The sequence below is a fragment of the Telmatherina bonti genome, assembly GCF_933228915.1.
Source record: "Telmatherina bonti genome assembly, chromosome: 23".
Lineage (NCBI taxonomy): Eukaryota > Metazoa > Chordata > Actinopteri > Atheriniformes > Telmatherinidae > Telmatherina > Telmatherina bonti.
Window position 1 is genome coordinate 8,985,212 of NC_136632.1, and position 24,183 is coordinate 9,009,394.

At 38.7% G+C, this 24,183-nt stretch overlaps 1 protein-coding gene across 3 annotated transcripts; it reads right to left on the reverse strand.

Annotated features, from left to right (window-relative positions):
* Positions 1-8,515: 8,515 nt before the first annotated feature.
* tspan11 (tetraspanin 11) lies at positions 8,516-23,530 on the reverse strand. 3 transcript variants are annotated; one of them, XR_013771792.1, is made up of 9 exons: positions 23,434-23,530; positions 20,450-20,583; positions 18,985-19,176; positions 15,446-15,520; positions 14,127-14,231; positions 13,557-13,715; positions 12,052-12,138; positions 10,947-11,084; positions 8,516-9,315 (listed from the first exon to the last, which is right to left on the reverse strand). XR_013771792.1 is itself a non-coding variant. In XM_079262971.1 (9 exons), exons 2-8 carry the CDS (start codon positions 20,534-20,536, stop codon positions 11,007-11,009), a joined length of 783 nt encoding a protein of 260 aa, XP_079119097.1. In that variant the 5' UTR covers positions 20,537-20,583; positions 23,434-23,530; the 3' UTR covers positions 8,516-9,315; positions 10,960-11,006. The 3 variants fall into 3 exon arrangements, 2 of the variants coding, with proteins under 2 accessions (XP_079119097.1, XP_079119098.1); XM_079262971.1 differs by having other exon boundaries at positions 10,960-11,084; XM_079262972.1 differs by lacking the exon at positions 10,947-11,084.
* Between the last annotated feature and the right edge of the window lie 653 nt (positions 23,531-24,183).

Sequence of the window (24,183 nt, forward strand, 5' to 3'; positions counted from 1 at the left end):
GTGATTTTTTTTTCGTCTGCCCCATAATGGACACCAGAAAGCAGATTACACAAGAATTTTTTGTCATGACATGGTAATAAATGATAAATATACCTTAAAAAAAAAAAAAAAAAAAAAAAAAAAAGTCATACTTTTTTTCTTTACATTTAGTAAAAGAGATGAATAAATACCTAATAAAAAAGTGGACTTGTCATATTTTTTCAAGCACGACTGTAAAACAATGATCTGTTGAACTCAGAAACTGGCTTCTCAACTTTTAAGTGTGTATTTGCTTCAGACTTTGATGATAAAGGCCAATGAGTCACATGGAAGAAAGAATAGGGCACCTCTTGGTCATTGATTAAACTTACATACATGTCAAATAAAAAACAAAAATCATGAAAATATTTTGTAAAATGCTAATTCAAACAGAATAAAATTATTTGCTAATCTCATCAAGCCCCATTTTGTCTCTAATAGATCATAAAGAGCATATCAGATGTTAAAAAGGAGACATTTAACCACTATATGAGCTCATTTTGAATTTGATGGTAGCAACACATCTTTAAAAAGTTGGAACAGGCTGATATTTAGCCATGTGTATCATCCCCTCTTCTGTCTGCAAACCAGTGAGGAATGTTGTTTCATTCTGGTCTGATGCAGGATTTCAGCTTCATTGCTGTTCTTTTCCATTTAAGAATGCTCAAAATGGTTTGTATTGGTGAAAGGTCTGGACTGCAGGCAGACCAGTTCTCCTGCGAAGCCAGGTTGTTGCAGTGGATGCAGGATGTGGTTCAGCTTTGTCTTGCTGAAATCTGCAAGGTCTTCTCCGAAAGAGACTTTGTCTGGATGGGAGCAAATGTGACTCTAAAATCTTCATGTACTTTTCAGTATTAATGGCTTCCACAGATGTGGAAGCTGCTTTATGGAAGGCTCTAATGCAACTCTATGCAGAGATGTCGGCTTTTCAACATTGTACTGACATGAAGATTGATGTTTGCGCTCCTCCTTAGTCTGCAGGACACCGCATCCATTGGTGCCAAAATTAATTCCAAAATTTAGTCTCTTCTGATTGCAGAAAAGCTTTCCCCCTCCACCTCAGCCCATTTTATGAATTTTGCTCCAGACAATATGAATCATATTTACAGGACTTCTATGCATGATAGAACCTGTTTTTGTGGATTTTAGGTTGACAGTGTTCACAGTGGTGTTCTGGAAGTACTCCTGAGTTCGTGCACTGATTTCCAGTTAAAAAAAAAGCATGTCTGTTTTTCATGCTATGCTGCCTCAGGGCCTCAAGATCACCAGCACCCAGTTCTGACCTTTAGCCTTGTCTTTCTGAGCAAAGATTCCTCCTTTAGACGATACACGCTGTATATGGTGAGATCTTCAAAGTCTTTGCATTTTTTGCTGAGGAATTTTTCTCAGAACTAGTTCCACAATTTTCAGACATAGTTTATCGCAGATTTGTAAAGATCTGCATCTGAGAGACTCTGCCTCTTTAAAATGCTCCTCTTACACAAGCCATGTTCATGACCTGTAGTTAATCAACCTAAAAAATCCCTCCTCTACTTGTTTCTGATATATGCAATGGGCTTTTTTAGTGATGTGTTGTCCCTGTTCCAACTTTAAAAAAAAATGTGTTGATGCCATCAAATTCAATATAAGCTGATTTTTTTTCCACGAAATAATAAGTTTCAACGTCCGGTATGATGTTTATTCTCTAATGGAAATAAAATAAAATATGACTTTATGAGATTTACTTGGTTATTGCATCTGTTTTTATTTACATTTTATACAGCATCCCAACTTTTTGGGGATTTGGGATGGAATAACTTATTTAATGTCCTTATAAATAAATAAAATTCATCTTTACTGCACAACAAACATAAGAAGAAAGCAAAAAGCATTAGCCTGGAGGTACACAAAACATCATTTGCCAAACAATGAGCATAAAATTTTGTTTTTCCATTTTCCAAGCCTAAATATTATTCTCTTCCCTCCCAGCTAATTTCCCATCTGCCTTGATTGTCTTCATTTTTTCTCTCAAGGCTGCACTCAATAATAGCAAAGTGCCCCATGTTTGTGTGCATACTTCCTAAAGGGCACTTGGAAACCCTATTATTTTCACTGAGCTCAGTTCACTCTCATGACCAAAGTCAAGGTTACTCCGAAGTTCTCCTCAATGCCATCAGTCTCACGGGAAGAAGCAGTACTTATTCTCACGCTATTTAGTTCCCGTGCCCTCCCCTTTTATTTTTTTCTGCATATGATAAATACATTCCCCCTCCAGATATCATAACCACTTCCTTCTCCTCGATTCATCTTCGGAGCATAAACAAACACAGGTCGACAGACTAATCTGTTTACAAAAGCCTTATCCTTTCCAGCTCACAGCTCGTTGTTTAAACTGATGCTGTTTCTCTCTTCATTTCGGGAAAAACTGTCAGTCAGGTTTTTCCATTGACGGCAAAGGAAAGGTACAAGGTATCAAAAATCAAACCGCACGTGCGTCACTCGTCCAGATATGCAACCACAAATAACAGCACGTAGCAAATGAGGCATTCAGACACGACAGAAAACAGTAGATTTCCTTACATTTTCATCTTTGCTAATTGTTCCAGCTTATTCTGCAACAAGCTTTTGCACGATTTTCAATCAACAGAGTATAATTTTTGTTAGCGCATGCAAACCAAAAGGTTAGAACCCTCCATAGGCTTTAGAGAGAAACTACAGCCACACTGTTTAAGTTTAAAGACTCCAACTTTAGGTTTAAACAGAAACACTCCTTTCCAATAAATCAGGTTGTATAGATGCCATCAGCGAATACCAAAGACAATACAGCACCTCTTCCACACTTAGTGCCTGAAATTCCACCACTTGCTTTGGCTTACTTTACTGAAAATTTAAGCAACACAACATCCATCACTTTGAGATCCCACTTTTTTGTTCCCACAGACACTTCTCTTTGACTCACACTGGGAAACAAGCCTGTTTAAGTACGTCGTATTGTAAGCAAATTTGATCGCTCACCACAAAATCACAACAATCTACTCAGTACAAAGAACGAGTGTTACACAAACACACTGATGCACAAACCTACATTGTGTAAGCATGTTAATTTAACTGTCAGAATTTATCAGAATGGTTGATGTCGGTCAAGTACACAATAGAGGAGTCACGAGGCGGTGACTGATGGTCTCTTAACAAATTCCTCTTTTATCACAGCCTCACCAGGTACCGCTCTGGTTATCTGTCCTGGAAGTTCAACACATCCCGATGTGTCTGCGAAAGCCTCACGACCACCCCGCCATCTGCTCCGGATCAATCAACGCCCTCATCAACATGACTCTCATCATCATTATCAGACAGAAGGCTTTTGAAAGGCCGTCTTGAAACACTTTCTGAAGTTTGTTTCCATCTAAGCCCATTCTCCCATGGACAAAGACCCTCCCACACACAGTAGAACATATACACACATACCCCCAAAAAACCACAGCTCTCTCAACTATGGGGGTACTGGGAAGCAAATAAGAAACATTGTGGTAAGCGAGAGAGGCCTCGACTTTAAAATACAATGTGACCTGATAAATATGTTAAATATGCTAAAAAAAAAAAAAAATTTTTTAAAAAAGAAAAAGTCTGGGATTCAGTTTCAACAGATGCATTTTCGGGCTTTTTTTTCCTGTTATCTTTACATGTTGGGTGCCAACTACATTTGTTTTGTGTGTGTGTGTGTGTGTGTGTCAGAGTAGTATTCCCTTTAGACTGCTTGGGAGAATTTAAAGGATTTCCTAATGATTTAGTGTGCTGGGAACGTTTTATGGCCCACATCCTGAGGGTCTCTTGAGGAAATGCAACCTGAAAAACCAACACCTACACGCCCAGAAGTTGCTCATATCCATATTGGTTTCGAAATGGCAGCAAACAAATTTTTTGCTTAATTTGGCAGCTATTAAGAGGAAATTAATTCTGCCGTACTGGTCTTTGCTGGTGAAGTTATCTCAACAAGCCACCTTCCTCCCTGCGCCTTTGAGCCTTATGGAAGTCTGTCAAACACATTCGTGGCCAGAGATAATGTGTTGCAGGCCAGATGCAAACTTGTTGAGAGGTGAGTCACACTCTGAAGGCCAATGCAGATTTACAGACCAAATTAAACACAGAAGTGGTTTTGATCTAGATCAAACTGGTCCTCGCAAAACTCAAATCTGACTTTAATTTCTGCTGATAAAAACGAGTCGTAGACGTAGCTATGATGTTGGATCTACCAACCAGTGAGTGGCTATGCAGGTACTCTATAAGTGGCTGCATGATATTTTGTAGCTGTGCACAATTTTGCACTGGTGGTTTGTTCTCGATTGTTTGACATGTTGCTTTGAAGCCGTTTCCAGATGCTTTAAAAGCTAACGAATGCAGTCTGCACATTGTTGCAAGATCTGTAATTGTGGCGCTCTTAATTCCACCACATGAAAAGTGTTCGTCTGTACAGCTGCAGAGCTTCTGACAGCTCCAATAAGCTGCTGTACCCGGGTAAAGATCGGTCTCTTAGACAGTGATGTAATCCAAGTTTACCTTATTGCCCTCGAGCCATGTAAACAGAGGTATGTTCAACAACCGTACCCACACAATTTATCATTAGGCAGACTTTTGCGCTTTAACACCCCTTCCTTTGAACACAAAATGTTCTACAGAAGTTTTTTCCCCAGATATCTATTATGCTAAAGGCGCAGCGGTATTCAATCACCACAACTGAAGCCTCAAGTATTTCTGCACATATTGAACACAGGTGCATTTCCTGAGGCCTGCAGAATACGCTTTAAAATACGACAAAGAAAACCCATAATTCATGTGTGTTGTAACAGGCCGACATGCAAGAACCTCTCCACTGAATAACACTTCAGCTCTGTGTGTGTGTGTGTTATCTAAGCTCATACAAACACACAGTCATGATCAACAGATAAATGATAGTGATATTGGTTATTGGGTAACTTCTTTGGACATCCTGTCAAAATATCATTCCTACAGCAACAAAGTGATGAGGTTGGAAGATGGAAGTGGTGTTTGCGCATGCATCTGATACTAAGAGGCCTAAACACTGGAGAAGTGGTGAATCTCCAGCTTCTCTCAACTCTCCCTCGTAGATCTGTCTTGGCAAATGGAGCAAACCGCATGCTAATGTATACAGCCTCTCAGCTATGAGTGTGTTTCTATCTTGTCAGTATCTCTGAATCGTAATAAGTGTGACATCTGCAGGAAATGAAAGCCATCCTCCTATAGCTGATGAAGACAAAGGAACTGACAGGCTCTATAGGCTCGCTGAGGCCAGCATGCTGGAGAACATCCAGGCTCTTTTAAAACTTTTTTTTTTTTTTTTTTTTAAACTAAATGGGTGACAATGATGGATCGCTCTGAACCAACAGTCGCGCATCTAATCTGGAGCAGGAAACCAAAGAGGAAGCGAAAAGTTGTGTGTCAATGACAAATAGCTAGGTCATGTGGCAATGATATAGCAAGCAAGGCCCAAAAAAAGCTTGGAGCATGTCAGAGAGTTTCGCATGCGGAGACTTTCCTATAAAAGAGAACAATCTCATACAGAGCTGCACTGCAACACTACATAAATAAAGAGGTGGTTTAAACTGAACATAGTACAGTATGGATGTCTTGTGCACATTTTAACACTATTGCCAAATAGGCAGTGAGCCTGGGCGTCATCAACAGCAGGGTGCTGCTTTAGCAAGCCAAACCTAACTTAACGAGAGTTAACAAAGGCCCAGTCAGTTCCTGCTCTTAGCCAGACCACTTCACTCTTACACTCTGCTTTAGGGCAATAAGGAGACCCCTTTTCTTTCAAAGATCAAGAAGCAGCAGTGGTGCAACTGTCTAAACTGCAACTAATGTCCTAACTCAGTGTTTCTCAAGTCCAATTCTCAGGTCCCCCCTGCCCTGCATGTTTTAGACATATTCCTCCTCCAAAGATTATTGAACTTTTTCATCAAGTTCTTTGCAGCCTGTTAACCAGCCCTTTATTCCATTCAGGTGTGTTAAGGTAGGGTTGCCTATAAAACATGCAGGGCAGAGGGTCACGGGATGTACTTTATCCCTGCAAAACAGAGAGGGGAGAGTGGTGTCAGGCCTGATCTGCTTTGAGATTTTATGTCACATTTATATGAAAACAGAAAGATAATATTGTCGGAGCTTGATTAACTCCTGCATGTACACCATCAACTCCTCTTGAATGGGCCATGGTGCACCACATAAACTATAGAGCCAAATGCTTTTGCATCTAGTAAAAATATTTAGTAACAGATGTAGAACAGGAGTGTATATTGTTAAAGTCAAGTATGAGACATAGCTGCTCTTGTTCACACACTTCTATTTTAAATGTCAGATGGTTAAATGTGTCAGATAGTGTGCATGATTGAGTAGTTCATTCAAGTGAGGAAACAACAAAGTGTGTTCAGTGAGAGGCTTCTTCAGGTCCGATGTAAGACTGAAAGATACAGAAGATCCTTCCTGCCTGCAGCCATCAGCCTCCGGAACAAGACCTCCTCAAATTAAATATCGAATTTCCCTTTGGGGATTAACAAAGTATTTTTCATTTCATTATTGTACAAAGTCAGATAAAGCAATGCCAGACTGTCACTCTGCTCTAATAAAATCCTGATTTTATCAGTAGCTGTATCTGACAATCATTTCACTTACTGGGAATTTGTCTGTACTTACAAAAATGATCCTCTCCCACAGAGAAAACAAGAAGCTGTGAACTGACTGATAACACTATCAAAATGAAGAAGCGTCAAAGCAAAGGGACTCATCTACTGTCTTTTTCCCATTTTCATTGCACAACCATCATTGTCAGTGGAAAGAACCAGCATACTTGCTAGTGAAATTTGCAAGCAGAACTGGAAAATCTATTAACTTCTCAACTGTCATATGTGCCTTAAAATTATTGCACATAATTGTTTTTCTACAATGTTTCTGCATTTTGGCCCAGTTTTTCATTTATGTTTAAGACAAGATGACAGTTTCTGCAGTTTGTAACCACAATCTAGGACATTTTCTCCTTGGTTCAGCCTCAGCGGCAAAACGTAAAGTCTGTCACCCCACAACAAAGTCCTGTGACACATTTAACAAAATGTGAAGCTATAAACATCAGCTGAACTGTTTCTAAATCTTTACTCAATCTGCACTGTGGCCTCACAGCAAGAAGGTTGTAGTTTCAAGCTGCGGCTGGGGGAGGTTCGAACGGTGGCCTTTCTGCGTGGAGTTTACATGTTCTCCACGTGTACGAGTGGGTTCTCTCCGGCTTCCTCTCATCGTCCAAACACACGCGTGTTAGGTTCACTGGTTAAATTGCCCCTTGGAGTGAGTGTGAGCATGAATGGTTATCTTTCTGTGTGGCCCCATGATGGACTGGTGACTTGTCCAGGATGTACCGTGTCTCTCGCCCACTGACAGCTGGGATGGGATGCAGCTTCCCAGTAAACCTGAATTGGACAAGCGCTTAAGCAAACGATTGACTAAATCTACCTCAGTAGACTTACACAAGTTGTCACATGCACATTTTAACAGCTTCCTTCTCCACATAAAAGTAAAGATGACCACATGCGTCGAAACATGCCATCTGCACGTGTGCCAATATCCAACCAGGAAAGGTTGTCTACAGAAGAACATATACGGAAGAAATGGTCAATAGGTTTGCAGCATAAAAGTTCCAATAATCTAATCGTATTTGTTTATCGTTTTGTTTTTTTTTCCACAGTAGTAAAACACATGTGGTGCTTTAATATTTAAGCAAAAAGCATAAAATGATCACATGACAGAAACATTGCTAAATGTGAATCCATATCCAGCCCTGACAGGTTGTTTGCCAGGCTCTGTCAAAGCAGATCAACACACATCTCCGTCACATATCCATTACCATGTGAGCCAGTCAGGTTACTTTTCAGAAGGACAGATAACTTTACCAAACGGCACAGCCGCAAATGAAAAATCTTTGTTGCCCTCTAGTGGTTAATTTCCCAGTTGGCATAATCCTGATCCCAAGAATGGGAAACTCCAGTACCAGAAGAAATGTTTGGACAGTGGTCCTCAAAGACCAGAGTTGGCTCTCCCTCTCCTGGATACATATTATCTGTCAATCAATTATGCAATATAAAAGAAATGGACGTTTATCTAAACATGCTAATAAAGTCCAACATCATCCACCCATGTACTGTGAATTATCAATCTGGTATTGCTTAATGCAACAAACTTTTAGACATTTATTCATAGGCCTCAGATCAATGAATAAAGTCAGTGGTTGGAGCACATGCCACCGTTAGACCATTAAGAACCAGTAAGATACATTAGCATCCTTCCTTGGGAAGTTAGTCGTATAGATACAGAATACACACATTCTCATCAGTCTCCTTCTACATAGTTGATCCAGACAGTATGGATTTATTTATTTCACGGCTTTAGATTGAATTTTTATTTCCATAGGATTGATTAACATAATGTGTGAAATTAAATACAAAATTACAGAGTAGGCAAAAAGACATGTTCTCTTAGTCAATTTCTTCACTGTAGAAAACTAAAGGTCAATGTTTCTAGAAAATGAATAAGATCAGATTAAAAATTACAGGAAATTTAATGTGTTTTATGTTAAAATGAGTATCTTTAATGTGTTTAATGTCAAATGAATTAATGACCAGTGGTGTCCACTAGGTGGCTCTCTAAACCTAGAGATGCGGTCTACAATGACTTGTTCTTCAAAAGGCCTTAGTGTTACAGTATTACTGTTAAATAACATTATACAGTCAAATAATGATTCTATCAGTAATAAAGGCATAAGTGAAATATTATAAAGGACCCTTTTTTGCTATAGTTTATGGGCTAATTGTAAAGGTTTCAGGTACAGAATTTGCACTTATATGGCTGTCATACGAGGCTTTGTGTGTCATTGTTTCAAAACATTGTTACTCAACTAACAAGTCAAAAAGCAGACAAAACTATATCTAATAAAATACAAACTGAAAAAAAGTTATTTTTGCATTTGATTTGTGGAAAGAACCTTGTTTCAGTCCTGCTTGAATTAAACCATGCATCTAAACAAAAGGTAATGATGAAAGAAGACTGCCCAGAGTTTATTGCAACCTGCTGGACTCAACAGCCTGATTTGTTTCTGACTGTAACGTTAGTCATATGAAGGCAAGAATCATCAAGCAAATGTCAAAAACTCAAAAAGTTAGAAGTCAGTCGGCCATCTTGATCTGCCTGTTGGAGATGGTGTGCTCAGTAAGGGTCCATCTTGATCCTCCTGTACAAGCAGCAGGTGAACACCATCCCACAGATCTGAAAACAGCAAGTGTTTAATCAAAAACCCACTATAGAAGACTGGAGGAAACTTGAAATGCTATCGGATGTAAGGTAAGGAAGGGTTAAAGGTGATGGAGTTAGGAACATGGCTGGAAAGAATGCAGCTGGTTGCTATGGAGATGTCAGGAATTAGGTGGCCATTACCGCAGCATGAGTGCACAAACTTGCATGAACAACATAATGCTGGGGGTAGGAAGAAAAAGCATATACATGCACAAATATTCATTTAGGTACAATGAATTCCTGTTATCTGGATACAAAAAACAACTACAATGTATAATTTGTTTGTTTTTTTGTTTGTTTTGTGTGTTTTTGTTTTTTTTAGAAAACTGCATGGCCATCGCTGGACAGAGGCACTTCAACAATTAAATTGAATAATTCTTAACATGTTGGTATGACAAAGGATAACAAGCATGTAAGGAAAGTCTCTTAAAACAGACAAAGCCTGTAGAGAATGTGTTGATTTCTTGACATTAAGTCAGGAAAATTCATCCAGATGCAGCAGAAGCATAAAAATCTGCATGATACCTAAAGCTGAAGTGTCACTAGAAACATTTACAGTAAAAGTCTTTAAAGAATTAATTCATTAAAAAAAACCATGAGAGCAGCATGAACGGATATTGACCCACACTACTGGCCCCTTCCAGGCTTGATGAATGAACAGGCAAGTGCCCAGATTCTATCTTCGAGTCTTTAAAAGCCCTGAAAGCTTCATGAAGTGAGTCAGCACTGTGCTCTGACCTATCACCATCTATGTTCAAACAACTTTGAAATTTGTTTCCACTTTTCAACCACCAGGAATAGATGTATGCGAGGGCATTTAGGGTTATGATTGAGGGGGGAAAAAAACTTTCTTTGCATTGAAATAAGAAAAAAACATAATTCTAGAGGATTGTAGATCATTTGAAGCATTTATGTAACATTGATTTAATAAAAAATAAAATATACAGAGAAAGGGCGATGGAAGGATGATGTACAGCTGGGTGGTGGCAGAATATTATGTCTGGGTAACCCCAACAACTACAAATCACTCTTAAAAAATATTCATATTAGCCTGGAGTGATTGTAGACAGCAAGTAACTATAGCAACAACATGAAAGCTCTCCCTTAATGTAAAGGGAGAGGAATAAAAAGTATATTATTTACAGTATTCTGTCAATACGAAATACTTTTTTGAAAATGTATTATTTAAAAAAATGTATTATTTAAAAAAATCTCATACTATGACAAATAGATTTCCCCCTCAGGCCAAAACACCAAGGGTTAACAGAGATTTCACTGCACAGGCATGACAGCGCTACACTGAATGGAGCAGTGTGGGGAAAAATAAGATGTGCACAAACAGTTTAGCAGTGATTAATTAAGTCATTCACAAGATGTGTTTGACCTTTCTCCAGATGCCATACACCTATCTTTCAGAAAAGCCGATTATCACAACATGCATATGAGCAATCTGTAATACGCAGCGACAGCCAAGCAGGCGCATGCTTCTCAGTGCACAAAGCTCATATAGAGCATAATACTTGAGGATTCATGCAGACTGCAGGTCTAACGTTTAACACATAGCCAGAAGTCAGACAAGGACAAACATGCCGTCAAATACCCACAATGCCCTCCAACCTTGTCTCTCCATTTGATTAATACCACCAAGATGCTCTAGAGCCAAATTACAATGCACCAAAGTCTTCTTCCTCTTCTTTATAGAGCAGATAGATAAAGCAGGCTGTCAAGAGAGCTCCGGCCAGCTACAGTGAGACCAAACACACAAAGAAATAAAGAGCGATGCACCAAAGATGAATTAGTGAGGTACATGAAACAGTTATTGCTCCACATTTCTTACAAATGTTAACATTAATCTTGACGGACAGAAAAACATGTTCAATCGGTGAGAAGACAAGAAAATACACAAACAGCAAGAGAAAATGATGGCAGCTGGAGATGCAAATATTTGCTTTTCTTTATGTGTTAATTTTAATTTAATTAGTATGTGAACACACCAAACATTCATCTTCTCATTATGTGTGAAGAATGGTCCCTTCAGAACATTACTGGAAAGCTAAACTCTTTAATTCTCTTCTCGACAGCAGTTAGCATCATGCTGATTTCATGACTGGTCATTTTATCTTTTGCTGTTGCAAATCTCCATAATTATGGCAGAGAAATCCTGGTTTCATGTCTTTATTCTCATTTCCCTGGTGCCTAATTAAAACTTAGCAACGTGCAAAATGGTGGGCAGTGAAGTGCCCATCAGGGTCACGAACATAAATGGAGACACTGAGCAGTCTCGTTTGGTCTCAGGTTTCACACATGATAATTTACAAAGAGGAGAAAGAGAAGGCGGGCAGGCTGCACAAAAAGCCAAATAAAAAGCACCCATGTATGTTCAGGATCTGCGAGCTTAAAAGCTCCAGCCCATTTCAGATTGAAACTAATTAAATAACAGGGATGAACTAAATCAAATAATGACAGAGAGACATGCGTGATATGAAAAGAGATGTCCATTTAGAGGCCGCTGACCTGCCATGCTACATTTTCAGTAATGATAAAAAATAAAACCCATCTCTCTGGGTTTTATAAGAAGTGATTCAACAAGAGCCACAGTTCACTCAGAGGAAAATGTAGCTTCAGGTTTCCTTAATACAATATTTGGGCTTGAATATGGCTGCATTCTGCTTCTTTACCAACCATCACTACTAATAATATCCTGCTTACCTGCAGACAGGCCACTCCAATCCCCACAGCACCAATAACCAACAGATGGTCTGCTAGAAACTGCTCCAGCTTAGTGATGCAACCACCCTGCAGGGGGAAGAAAAAAAAAAAAAAGTTCAACCCATTGAACAGGAAGAAATGCAGATTTTTATTCTATTCCATTCTACGTCATTTGGCAGAAGCTTTAATCCAAAGAGAAGTGATCAAATGACCTAACACACATGTCTTGTGGGTGGAAGGAAGCCAGAGAAAAACATGCAAACTCTACACAGAAAGGCCTTTATTCAACCCCCCGAGCCGAGGCCCAAACCAGCGACCTTCTTGCTGCGAGGCCATAGTACTAACCGCCATTTACAGGAAATTAAACATTAAACATTAAAAAAGTAAACATTTTTCATTCTTAAATATGCAATACATCATGGATTTATTCACCATGCATGGCGAGAGATACTTTTTAAGTCTGGATTTCTCTTTGTGTTCATGCCTTGACACATGATCCAAGCGTCGTGAGTAATAAGAGAAGTGAAGAAAGTGACACAAGCGGGGGAAAGAATGTCCCCTGTGCAGCTGGGATAAGCATTCATAACCTCATCTTTTATTCATTGCTAGATAACTCACAATCAGAGAAATGTTTCAAACTCCAGAGTTCTTTGTTGTAATTTTACTTTAGAAAGTGAGACATCAGGATGCAGGGAAATGTCACACATATTCTACTGACATCATTTTATTCCCAGTAAATAGCTGCTGTCCCATAATGTGTCTACAAAACATTCAATCACTGTTGCACCAGCTTTAACAGTAACTCTGTAATTAGAAGTTAATTGAACAATTCAACACTTTCCAAACTTCACAAAATATTATTAGAATGACAGATTAGGGCCACAAAGTAGTCCACCATCGGTGTGATTCAGCAGCATACTTCCTGACTGAAGGAACTGGCTCTCTGTAGTGTTTGATGATTAAGTTGCATGATGGCATATTTGCAGTCATAGTGTGGGAATCTTTCATTTGCAAACAAACACAGGAAAAAGCTGAATACAGAATAGTCCGGGGAGAGAATGTAAGATTCCTCCGTCACTTGGAAATGGCTTCACTGTAGTAAATCTGACAAAGGGCTGCATGATATTAGGTGGTTTACCTGTGTACCTCTAGAGCATGGTGGTTAGTTGTTGAACATAGAGATGTGAAATAAGGTCCTGTGACTGTTATAGTTCTTTTAAGACAAATTGTCCATCCTGAAAAAGGTGTAGACTCCAGAGCTAAACATGCACCATCCATGCAGCCCGTTACAGTATTAATGTGCATGTTGATATTGTGATAAAGATGAATATTTGCTTCATTGTGCTAAACTAGCTAAGTGACTCGTGCATCCATGTCGCATGTCAATGTGACCCATGTAGGCTGAGTTTTGACAGACATTGACAGACAATGCATCAAGGAACATGTTCTACACAATGCTTCCCAAACAGACCAGGTTGTTTGTCTTAAGTGTGAAGTCCACTGACCTCCACCTTGTAGATGTTTGAGGGGTGGTCTCTCTTTCCACACTTAAGAGTGATGGTCTTACAGCAGCTGTCAGGAACCACTCTGTGCTCTGCTTGTGTTGATGAAATGTACACACTCTGCTTCCAGTCCTGGGAATTGTTGCTGCCGCAGCATTTGAACTGGAAAAGGACAGTGAAGAGCTGAGTATTAACCACTGATGAGGTTTAAAACAGTAGTTGGCTCAAATCTTCGTTTTAACATGGACATTGTGTAAAATCAGCTATTCCAGCAGCTGAAAGGGAAACAAGGCTCAGTTTTCCCCTTACAGGGAATACTTTGCACCAACTACTTCACCTGTCAGTGATGGAACAATGCTTTGTGAAAATCCTACTGGAATACGCACGGCCATGAGAAATGTCTTGTACCACATCTCGGCATAATTTCAGACTCATTTGTATGCATCGCTGGTGCAGACTGAAAATGGTAAATATATTCACAGCAAGCATACTTCATGCCTCCAGATGAGGAATCCAAACATTTTTAAACTAGCAAACATGCATTTATATTTTCTTTGGGTAGATTTTCCATACATCCTGTTGTAGTCTGTCAACAGCAGCTGTGATGGCCTCCTTCCCTGGCTGAGCGTAATTCTCTGTCATTGTCTGGTTGAGATGCTGCTTCAGCTCCTCACTCAGCTGGGAATAAGGAACAGAAAAAAGAAAGAAGTGCACAGTGAGTACAGTTACGGGTCTGTGTGAGAGGAGTTATGCAATGTTGATTCAACATTTATATTTTGCAGTCACGCTTAAGTTACTCTAAAATCAAGAAAGCATGAACAGGAAAAAAAACACATTGGTAAAAAGTAGAAAATTAAATGTTGAGTGGGAGGTTTAGGTCATGATGGAGAGGTTACATCTCTAGCACTGGAACAGAAGAACACGTCTACTATAAAACTATTTCCAAGTATTTCCATTTATTTTTCATTTTAATTTGATTTAAGACACATTTTCAGAATAATTACTTCAGTTTATCCACAGATCTAAAAGATGTCAGTCATCCTTTACCTGATATCTGCTTTGCTTAGAGACTTATTCGTCAGATGGGATGTAAAAAAGGTGACTGAACTCCAGTACTCTTTTTCCAACATGGCTGTCAGACATCAGATGTTATCTGTATTATTTCATTTCTCAGCTGTGAAGTTTGGTATTGTGTAAAAAAAAATGTGTTTGAATTAAAACATTAACTCTGAAAACACAAGATTTAGACCAAAGAAACTCATCAGTAAATGAGTTTAATAGTTAATCTAAAGTCCATCTTTTAATGCAGCGTAAACACCGTAGATCTGTGGTTTATTGATCATCTCGCTCTGAAAATCACAAACATTTTTTTATTGCAGATTTGTAACTCAATCATATTTTTAAGATGCATAGAATCAGTTCTACTGACATAGAGGACAAACCAGAACTTATTTCTGTAGATGCACTTCTGGTACAGGAGTCCTTTTATAGGAACTGGGGGAGTGGCTTCACCACTTTAACCTTACCATTTTAACATCAGTAATCAGGGCAGAACAGAGAAAAATATTTTACCCCAAAAAAAAAAAAAAAAAAACATTACTTTTTGTGAGATTACCCATAATCCAGTGGGGTTTGTAGTGTTGAATATTTCTGATATGTACTTCAAGTTATTTCCATCTTGGTCAGCTTACATCTATACTTCACCGCAGCCGTTTACATCTGTAAAGCCTTTCACATCCTCTCCTCTTGGTTACATTTTGTGCCTCAATATAAAGTTTCTGCATTCTACCCACAACGCAACGTTGAGTTCAGCCGCAGAATTTTCCCCTCAGACATGTGTTTTTGTTACACAGCACCACTCAATTTGGAATCAATAACAACTGATCACTTACCCTCTGGTAGTATACATAAGCCAGTACTCCTGCCACCAGTTCAATCAAGAAGATCAACAGCAGGAAGAAGAAATACTGTAATAAGATGGAAGGAAGATGAGAGAAAAAATTGACAATTTTAGGCAGCTTCAGAATCATCAGCACAGTTGTCCTCAGTGCAAACTCAAGCTGCTTCCAACTCTGGTGGCTCGATATGATCTTGCATCAAGTGTCTTTCTGCTGAATCTGTCACTTCCAACACAGATGGCGATACTGCACAAAGATGTGACGACTACAAAGCAATCTGAAAGGCTGTGGAATCCAATACAATCCAATACAATCCAATACAAACTACAGCTTTCCTCGGCTCAAATAGCACAAATAAAAGTTTTTTTTTATTATTTATAAAACTTATATCCATCACAAACATAGCCAATGTACTACATATACACACGTAATAAGACACAGCTGTCACATAGTGGGACAAACAGCATGGCCCGAGCACCAGCAGTTCTTCCTTCAGGACCATTATAAGGAGGCAGATGCTGCACAACACACCATACAAACTGCTGGAAGCAAAACAGCTGCAGGGACGCCCTGATCACAATGAAAACACTTTGTGTTGAGCTGTTTGTGTTGAGATATAACATGATGCTGACTTGCATAGCTGAAGCTCCCTCCTAAAGTTGTTCAAGCACAATGAAAGGGTTTATAGACGTTAGTTTTAAATAATCACCAGGTCAAAAAACACATGTGTTCAATACACTTTCAACATATCAAACATTCCCACTCTGTCAATAGTAATCCATTCATAAGGAGTGTGTGAGAGTGTATTTTTGTAATTATTTTAAGCTGCATTACATGTTCAGGTACTGTGGTATACAAACCCCCTTAACAAGAATAGCACGCACATAAAATGCACCGTTTAAAACCAGAAAAGTATTACCATCTGAATCCGAATGCTCACCTGAAACTCAGCATATTTTAACATATTAAACACAGATTGCAGTGCTTGTTTAAACAAACAGTAAGACTCAGAAGTATTTTTTTCTGTCATTCTGAGTTAAATTGCCTACTTAAAAGGGGTTTTATAATCCTTCCCATTGTTTCCACTGACAGATCTCTTGTTGAGGCCGAGTTTCCTGACAACCAGCCAGGCTGCAGCAGCTCTTTAAGCTGTGCAAGTGCTCTTTTTTAATTGCACATTTAGACTTGTTCAGGTATTTGCTTTAGAAATGTAAATTGCAATATGCTTTAAATCAATTTTCCTGTACATGAAATTATAATTGTCAGAATTTTCCGCTGTTAAAAGAAGTTTTATGTCATATCTATGCCTATTTATTTCTTTTACAAATTAAACTAGTGATTACAAAGTTTTTGCCAGAGTTTGGACCTGTGTTTTAGTCTAGACGATGTAAAACAAACAAATGCTAAGCATCAATATGATAAATACGATCGTTTAGTTTGCTTATATCGGCCCTTCAGCACACAACATTCTCCAGAGATGACTGGATCTACTTTAATTGAGTTATATCTGTCATGCACTCATTGACGTACACATGTCATGCAGACACACAACATGGTCTGTATCTCCTCGTTACAAGGTTTCAAGAAACATCTCCATTGCTGTGCCTGCTGCCCACACAAAATGCTCACTTCACACTTCAACACGTACATTTACAGTCCATACAACCATCACTCATTAAGTGCCCAATAATAATCTATAAATGGAGCGTTGATGCAGGTGGTATTGAAGCAAACAGCACTCAGTGTTCTGCATATCCACTTCTTAGCTCCTGCAAGCCCATTGCTCTCTTCTATTGCGCCGTCTATCACCGGTTGATAGGCAGACCTATAAATAGTCCTGCAGCAGAGAACGTTCACCTCCTGCCTGCTTCTCTCCCTCTGCGCCCTGTCTCTGTAAAATAATGAGGACAGTAAGGGCGCTGTCAGAGTCATTTGTCAGCATCTGGTGACAGACCTTACAAAGGGGTCTGGCATGGTGTTATGTAGCCATGCAAAGAAAGCACATCTTGGCATGCAACTAGGCAAGCATCTTGCTTCTACAGCGAAGTCCCAGAGTGGACCATCTGTGGATTATATATGATGAAGGATTGTCGTTTCCCATCTGGCACTCTTCATTTTAAACAATAAATGGTAAATTGTATAAATGTCTCATCTTTCATGTATCCACTGACTGAAAGGTCTCTGATTAATATTCCAGCTGGACATTTACTGCGTGTCATTCGTCTGCTCTTCCTCCATACACTTCCTGTCTCAGTTTTAACCCGTAGGATAAGAGAAAACTGAGGAAATGGCTGCCACCGATTACAAGTGATAGATACCTGCTTAAAAAGGATGAATGCTGATGTTATGGCAGAAGCAATGAAGAGATTTTCACATGCAGTCACACCAACAACTAAGGCTGTGTTGATTTGTCGACAAGGAAAATTCATCGATGCAATATTTCATTGTGTTGCATTTTAACCCCCGTAACGGCTTTGCTAATAAAACGCTGCACCAGGCAATTTAACGCTATTTATCAACCACGGCTACTCTTTCAGCTACTCTAAACACCAAACAAACAACGCAAAGCACCACAGGAAGTGCTGGGGGCAGTTTTGTCATTTTGTGCAGCGTCTTTGTTTAAACAACGAAGAAGAAACTGACGGCGGCGCAACTTATTTCCAAAGTTTGGGGACATTTCACGCTAAACAAAGTGTCAAACAGGTGACATGTGTCGTTCACGACGTTCATGACGACAGTCATGCATGATCATCTGAAAGGAAAGCCCCCCAGAGTCATGGTTTCCAGAGTTCCTGATGGCAAAGTTAGCATTAGCTAGTAGTGATGTGCTGTTGTTTCCTCTGCCAAAGAGGTTGTGTTTTTACCGCCGTTTATCTGTGTGTTTGTGTTTAAGATGACTCAAAGTTATGGATAGATTTTCATGACATTTTCAGGAGTTGTTGGAAATATGAAAAGGAAAAAGTGATTTTAATTGTGGTGGTGATCCAGATCACCATTTGGATTCAGGAATGTTTTAAAGGATTATGGTCCTTGTTTACCTACAAAACAGGCTTTTTCAAGAAGTAAATAATCCTTTCAATGCAATTCTACAAAAATGAAGATGTTAAAATATTTTATTTATTTTGTTTTCCTTTTGAGACGTTTTCTGTACAGGTTGGATATGACACTATAGTTAAGTTTGAATGTTTCAAAATAAATTAGTAGTAAGCTGTTTCGCTTAAATTTAATATGAAACTGGTTCAGGAGTCGTTCTTTTAACTTAAGGACATTATGTTGTGACTGACGGGTAATCAGGGTGGCATTCAAATGATGCAAATGAAGAGAGTGGGGTAAAACATACTGGAGCCTGTAAAAAGAGCTGCGTCAACTGGAAGCACAGACGGTGGACATGGCAGAAATAATCGTGACTAATCTAATAAATTATTTACAGATTAGTCGACTATTAAAATAATCAGCCCTACCAACAACACACAAAACTTTTAAAAATTCAGTAACACAGCCTCTGTGTTTGTCTCCAGTCTCTCACATCTCACCGTTGACAGACAGCTTCTCTGCTCCCGGATAACAGCACAACAGCCCAGGAAGCCAGTTACCACCACCAGGCTGCCAGCCAGGATGAGGATATACGCTGAGACTGCAAACGTGCTGGAAGCCAGCAAACTTAAGTAGTCACTCTTCTCCACCAGCGTCCAGACGCCGACCCCCAAGACGGCGGCTCCGCCTACCTGGAATGACACAGTGAGACGAAAAGAGAAGGTGGTGGGTCAGAAGTAAACGGTTTAAGAGAAATAATAAGTCTAGTAGAAGGGTACAGAGATTAAACTCACACATTTAAACAGAGAAAAGAAAGATCTAAAGAGCCAAGCATGTAAAGTCAGTTTATTCATAATGGGATATTTAAATAAAAATAAAGCCATTAACTATTAGATGAGTCAAAGATGTAAGATAACAACAACAAAGAACATGAGGAGGAGTGTCAAGGGGGCATAAAAAAGGAGGAAACAGGAGGAGAAGCAAGGAAAGTGACACAATCACAGCCTTAGAAGCAGTGTGACTACAGAGATAAGTCTGAGCATAATAACTACTTCCTTAAACAATCCTGTGCAGCTGACCCACGGTGGCTCCAAGATCTTTTCTTCCCATCTAATGAGTTTTACAGGCCGACACATAGGAAATGCCACAGAGGTCTTCCCCTTTATCCTCCCATCCTTTTCCGTTTGAATGGAGACCGTCTTACTCGATGCCCACTCAAAGGAGGCATTTGGACATAGGGTCTGCTGAAAATGTCTTTTTACATCCACAAAACTTTACTGTATGTCAAAGAACATTCCAGTGAATGGTAATAAGGTGAGATGCCTTTCGCATGCTGTAAACAGGGCCTCTAAAAAAGTACCTACTGATGTGGGGAAAGCATGAAAGGAATCCTGAGGCCCACAGAGGCGATTACAATGTTTCCTATAGTGGTGAGTTGTGAGATGGTGACAGAGCATAAGCTGAAGCCTAAATAGAAAGCTTTTCCTCCGTTGATCCATCCATTTTAATTCTTCTTTTTGACCCAGAACATGTTTCTAACCACGAAGACATTCAGCACTTCATCAGCAAACTGCAGTCACATCAAGTGGGATGCCAGACTGCAGGTTTGATACACACTCCATCGCTGTGCACTGACAAGCTGTAAATAATCTATGATTCTCTTTGGGCTGCATCTACAGCTCTACCCTCTCAGACAGAACTTCTTCCTGTGCCTCTCTCACATATTTCACGTCTGCAGTTCAAAGGAAGACCGATGCTGTGTGTACGGAAAGTAAATATTCTGACTTCCAATGTGCATTAAACATGACTTATTATAATCATTATGATCATTGATACGTTAAAGTCAATCATATTACTATGTGCTGACTGTCTGGAGAGGTTAACGTTGCAGCTCACTTTGTGGAAGCACAGTTCTAAAGAAAATATGTAGCCATGAAAGCTGGTTTCTAACCGGCAGCCGCTTACCCAGAAGAGAAAGTTGAAAACAAAGAGCAAGTACTTGAGACACACAGTCAACCAGTCTTCCTGGTCATCTTTATAAACCGCTGACATCTTCTTTGCTCCAGGTTAGTTTTGAAGCTTCAAACTTTGCTTCTTTACTGCAAAAAGGAAAAGGAAAAAAACATTACTTAAAAGTGCACAACTGACAAAAAGAAAATCTTCTTTAAATAATGCCTTGTGATAGAAAGAGGATACTTTAACAATGTAAATGATGGTGCCAACACATTAATTGACTGATCCCAATTTTCCAGTTGTTGTTTGTTATATTTAGGGCTCTAAAAGCATGAATAATACATTTATACTAAATTAAATACCGGAAAGATTATTTGACAACCCTTAAAGATAAGTTACAAAACTATTTTTCCTTCTGCTAATTGTCATATTTTGTTTCTGCAACCCTAACATATAACTATGTCAGGGAGAAGAAAATGACATGATAAGTGAGTGATACAGGAATACAGACAGCAACGGGTAACTAAATCAGTCCAATGTAGTGTAGCATTGACACCTGGCAGATGTGCATTAAGTGTGTCCTGCAGCAAGAGAGAAAAATCAGGAGGATTTTGCATAAGTTACCTGTCAAAAACATCTCAGCCGCAAAATAAAAAAAACATTTAATTACTTTATGTCAGACATGCTAAAATAAAGTCACGCTAACGCTATTGTCAAGACTTAACTTAGCATACAGTGTTTGTTGTTTATGGTGTTGCACCAATGTTTACAATATCACCTTGCGTGATTAATCACATGCCATATACTTAATTATTTATAATACTGAACAGCCCATCAAACTCTGAATCATTATCTGAGTAAGTAGTTTTATTTCTGTAAATAAAAGGCAACAGGGTGGGAAGCACTTACTGAAGACCCATGAAACTGATCTATAGTGTCCTTCAGTGGACAGCACCAAAGGAAAAGCTCATTGTTCAGTCAGCGGCCAAAACAAGAGAACAAAAAAGGAAAAGTAGATTTATCTGTTGATAGATTAATAAGTACCAACTCAGATCCTAATTCTAATTACTTTCTTTTTTTTTTTTTTTTACTGAATTTGTATATCCTTTTGTAAACAAAATAAGAAATCTCTCCATATTTACTCAAGGAATTACATATGATCTGGAGTCTTCTAAAAGAAAACCTCTTAAATTGGAGTACAGCATATACAAAAATACCAAGATAGTGGTAGACTATATGTCCAAAATGGTCCCTTAAAAACACTAATGCTATGTATTGTTTTGATCATTATTGTTTACAGTAATGATTACTCTTGTTTTACCTTCAAGGGTTTGGAGTCTTGTTTGCTTACATTAATAGGATATTAACAGCAAATCAAATAAAATAGTGGAAGTAGAAATGCGATCAACAAGGGATATCATTAGTGTCCAGTAAACGAAAACATCTTTTCTGCTCATTTTAGGTCATTTTCCTTTACAAGTAAGCTCTATCTCAATGTGGACAATGTCATTGTAGCAAAAAAGAGCTGTGATGACATTTTCATGCAAAAAAAATGCAATAGGACAGTGAAGGACACAGAAGCAATAGTATACCAACTGCATGGTTTATGGCTTTTGTGAGAGTTAAAGTAGAAGAAGAAAGCCAGAGAACGCTGAAAGGGGCAAGACGCAATACTCTTAAAAAAAAAAAAAAAAAAAAAGTACATGTGAGTCTGTTGGGTTCTTGTGAAGGAGTTGCTCTCATGACTCATCCAGTGACATCCCTCCCTGGCCAATCAGTGGCTTTTACAATCTGTAGAGGTCACATTTTCTGTGTGAAGAGCTGATTAGGTGCTAAAAAAGTACCTGGTACTTGGCAATACTGCGTGATGAAACACCCTAAAACCTGAATCCAGCTAAACAGAGTATATACTAGTATAAAAACCCCATAAGTAATGCTACGACCAAAATGAGGTGTAATCAGTTTTATTTACCTGCTTTTTACACTAGCTTAAATTTCACACACAATTAAAATGATTATTTTTAACTGAATTTGAGCTATAATCAGTTTTTAGTGTCTCTGACACATCACACCCTTCAATGTTATAACACTGGGCAGAAGGGCAAAAGCTTTTTCCAGATACGGTAATCAGTAATTGCAGCTATTTCAAGTTTACATTTCAAATCAATTACATGTTTTGTTAAAAAAAAAAAAAAAAAAAAAAAAAACTAAAATTTACAAAAATAAAATTAGCTTTTTTTTTATACGTTTTCTATGAGTTAGCATAACATGTATAGAAAACAAAAACAATCATATAATTATTTTTAGGACATAATTGATTAAGTTTTCTAATAAGCTTGGGCGATAATGAAAACGTGGTGGTGTGGCACCGCTTGGACTGCATACGTGCGCGCTCCCGCGACCCAAATCGCACTTTTTTTTTCTTTTTTTTTTTTTTTAAATCAGGGATAACTTATCTGGCACAACACCAAGCGTTTACTCGCTTGTGCAAACAACCTGTGACCGCTCCTTATTCATTCACAACCAGTACTTCACCTCACTTTGACACAGTTAATCAAATTCCCATTGTGTTTTTAAGTGTTCTTTAGTCATATCAACTTTTATTTTCTTTTGTTGGCACCTCTAAGCTAGCTGTTTACGAGGTCTCACTCCGCTCTAAATAAAAAATATGTGCAGATAAGACGTACATTGAAATAAAAACAGTCGGCCTAGATTTTCTTACAATGCCCTCCAAGAATGACATGCACTGCCTCAGGTAGTTTGGACTTTGGCCACAGTTCATGTCTTTTACCGTCATGAACTACAGATAGAAAACGTATCTTTGACGTTTTAGGCCAAACTTTCTTCCCCACTCTTTAGGGATGGAACATGAAGCCGAACATCCTGGAGGGGAAAACCACCTGCGTCGCTGATGAGGAGGAAGTTTAACCAAATTATGTCACATATACATCGATTTAACGAACGTTTTTACTGTCATACTCCAAAAAGATACTTACCAAAGTAAGGTCGACTGCGAGAAATTACCTCGGTTTGCCTGTCTGCTGTTCCTTTCTACGCACGGCGAGCACCACTGCAGTGGTGGGCGTTTTGTCCAGTCCAGCTTGTTGCTTTCAGGGTGTCCCACTGTTTGCTGGGATGGTGCATTTGGGTGAAGCTCGTATTTTTGAACAGCTTTTAAGAAGACGGAATTAAGAGTATTTTTGTGCTTTTTCTGAAACATAACATTGTCGTGTATTGCCATGAACTGCAATACAAATCACTTGCAAGTAAAATTATATAAATATAAAACTGAGTTTTTGTTTTTTAGATATTCTGAGTGGCTAACTTTCCAAGTCTTTCAACCATATAATAGACTACAATGGAAGGTGACTTCTGTTTCTGGCAACCAGTAAAGTATGCGTAGTATAAACATTGATTTATAGTCAACATTACAATTTGTAACAAATACATATGTAAAAAGCAAAGTAGATTTTATTGTTTTTAATACAGAGAATAACAAAATAAATGTATTCTAAGAGCACGACATGCACTGGTCATTTAGTTATTGGTGAATTTTAAATTGTTATATCATAAAAGTTAAGAATTATTTATAAATTAGTTACAATCCTGAAGGACTACACTCATCTGTTATATTTTTTGACAGTCTATGAAAGTAACACAAGGGATGGAGCTTTTACTTCCCATCCCAAGATACGCTGAATACCACCATGCCTTTAGCAGCACAACCCTGGTAACAGTGTAACCAC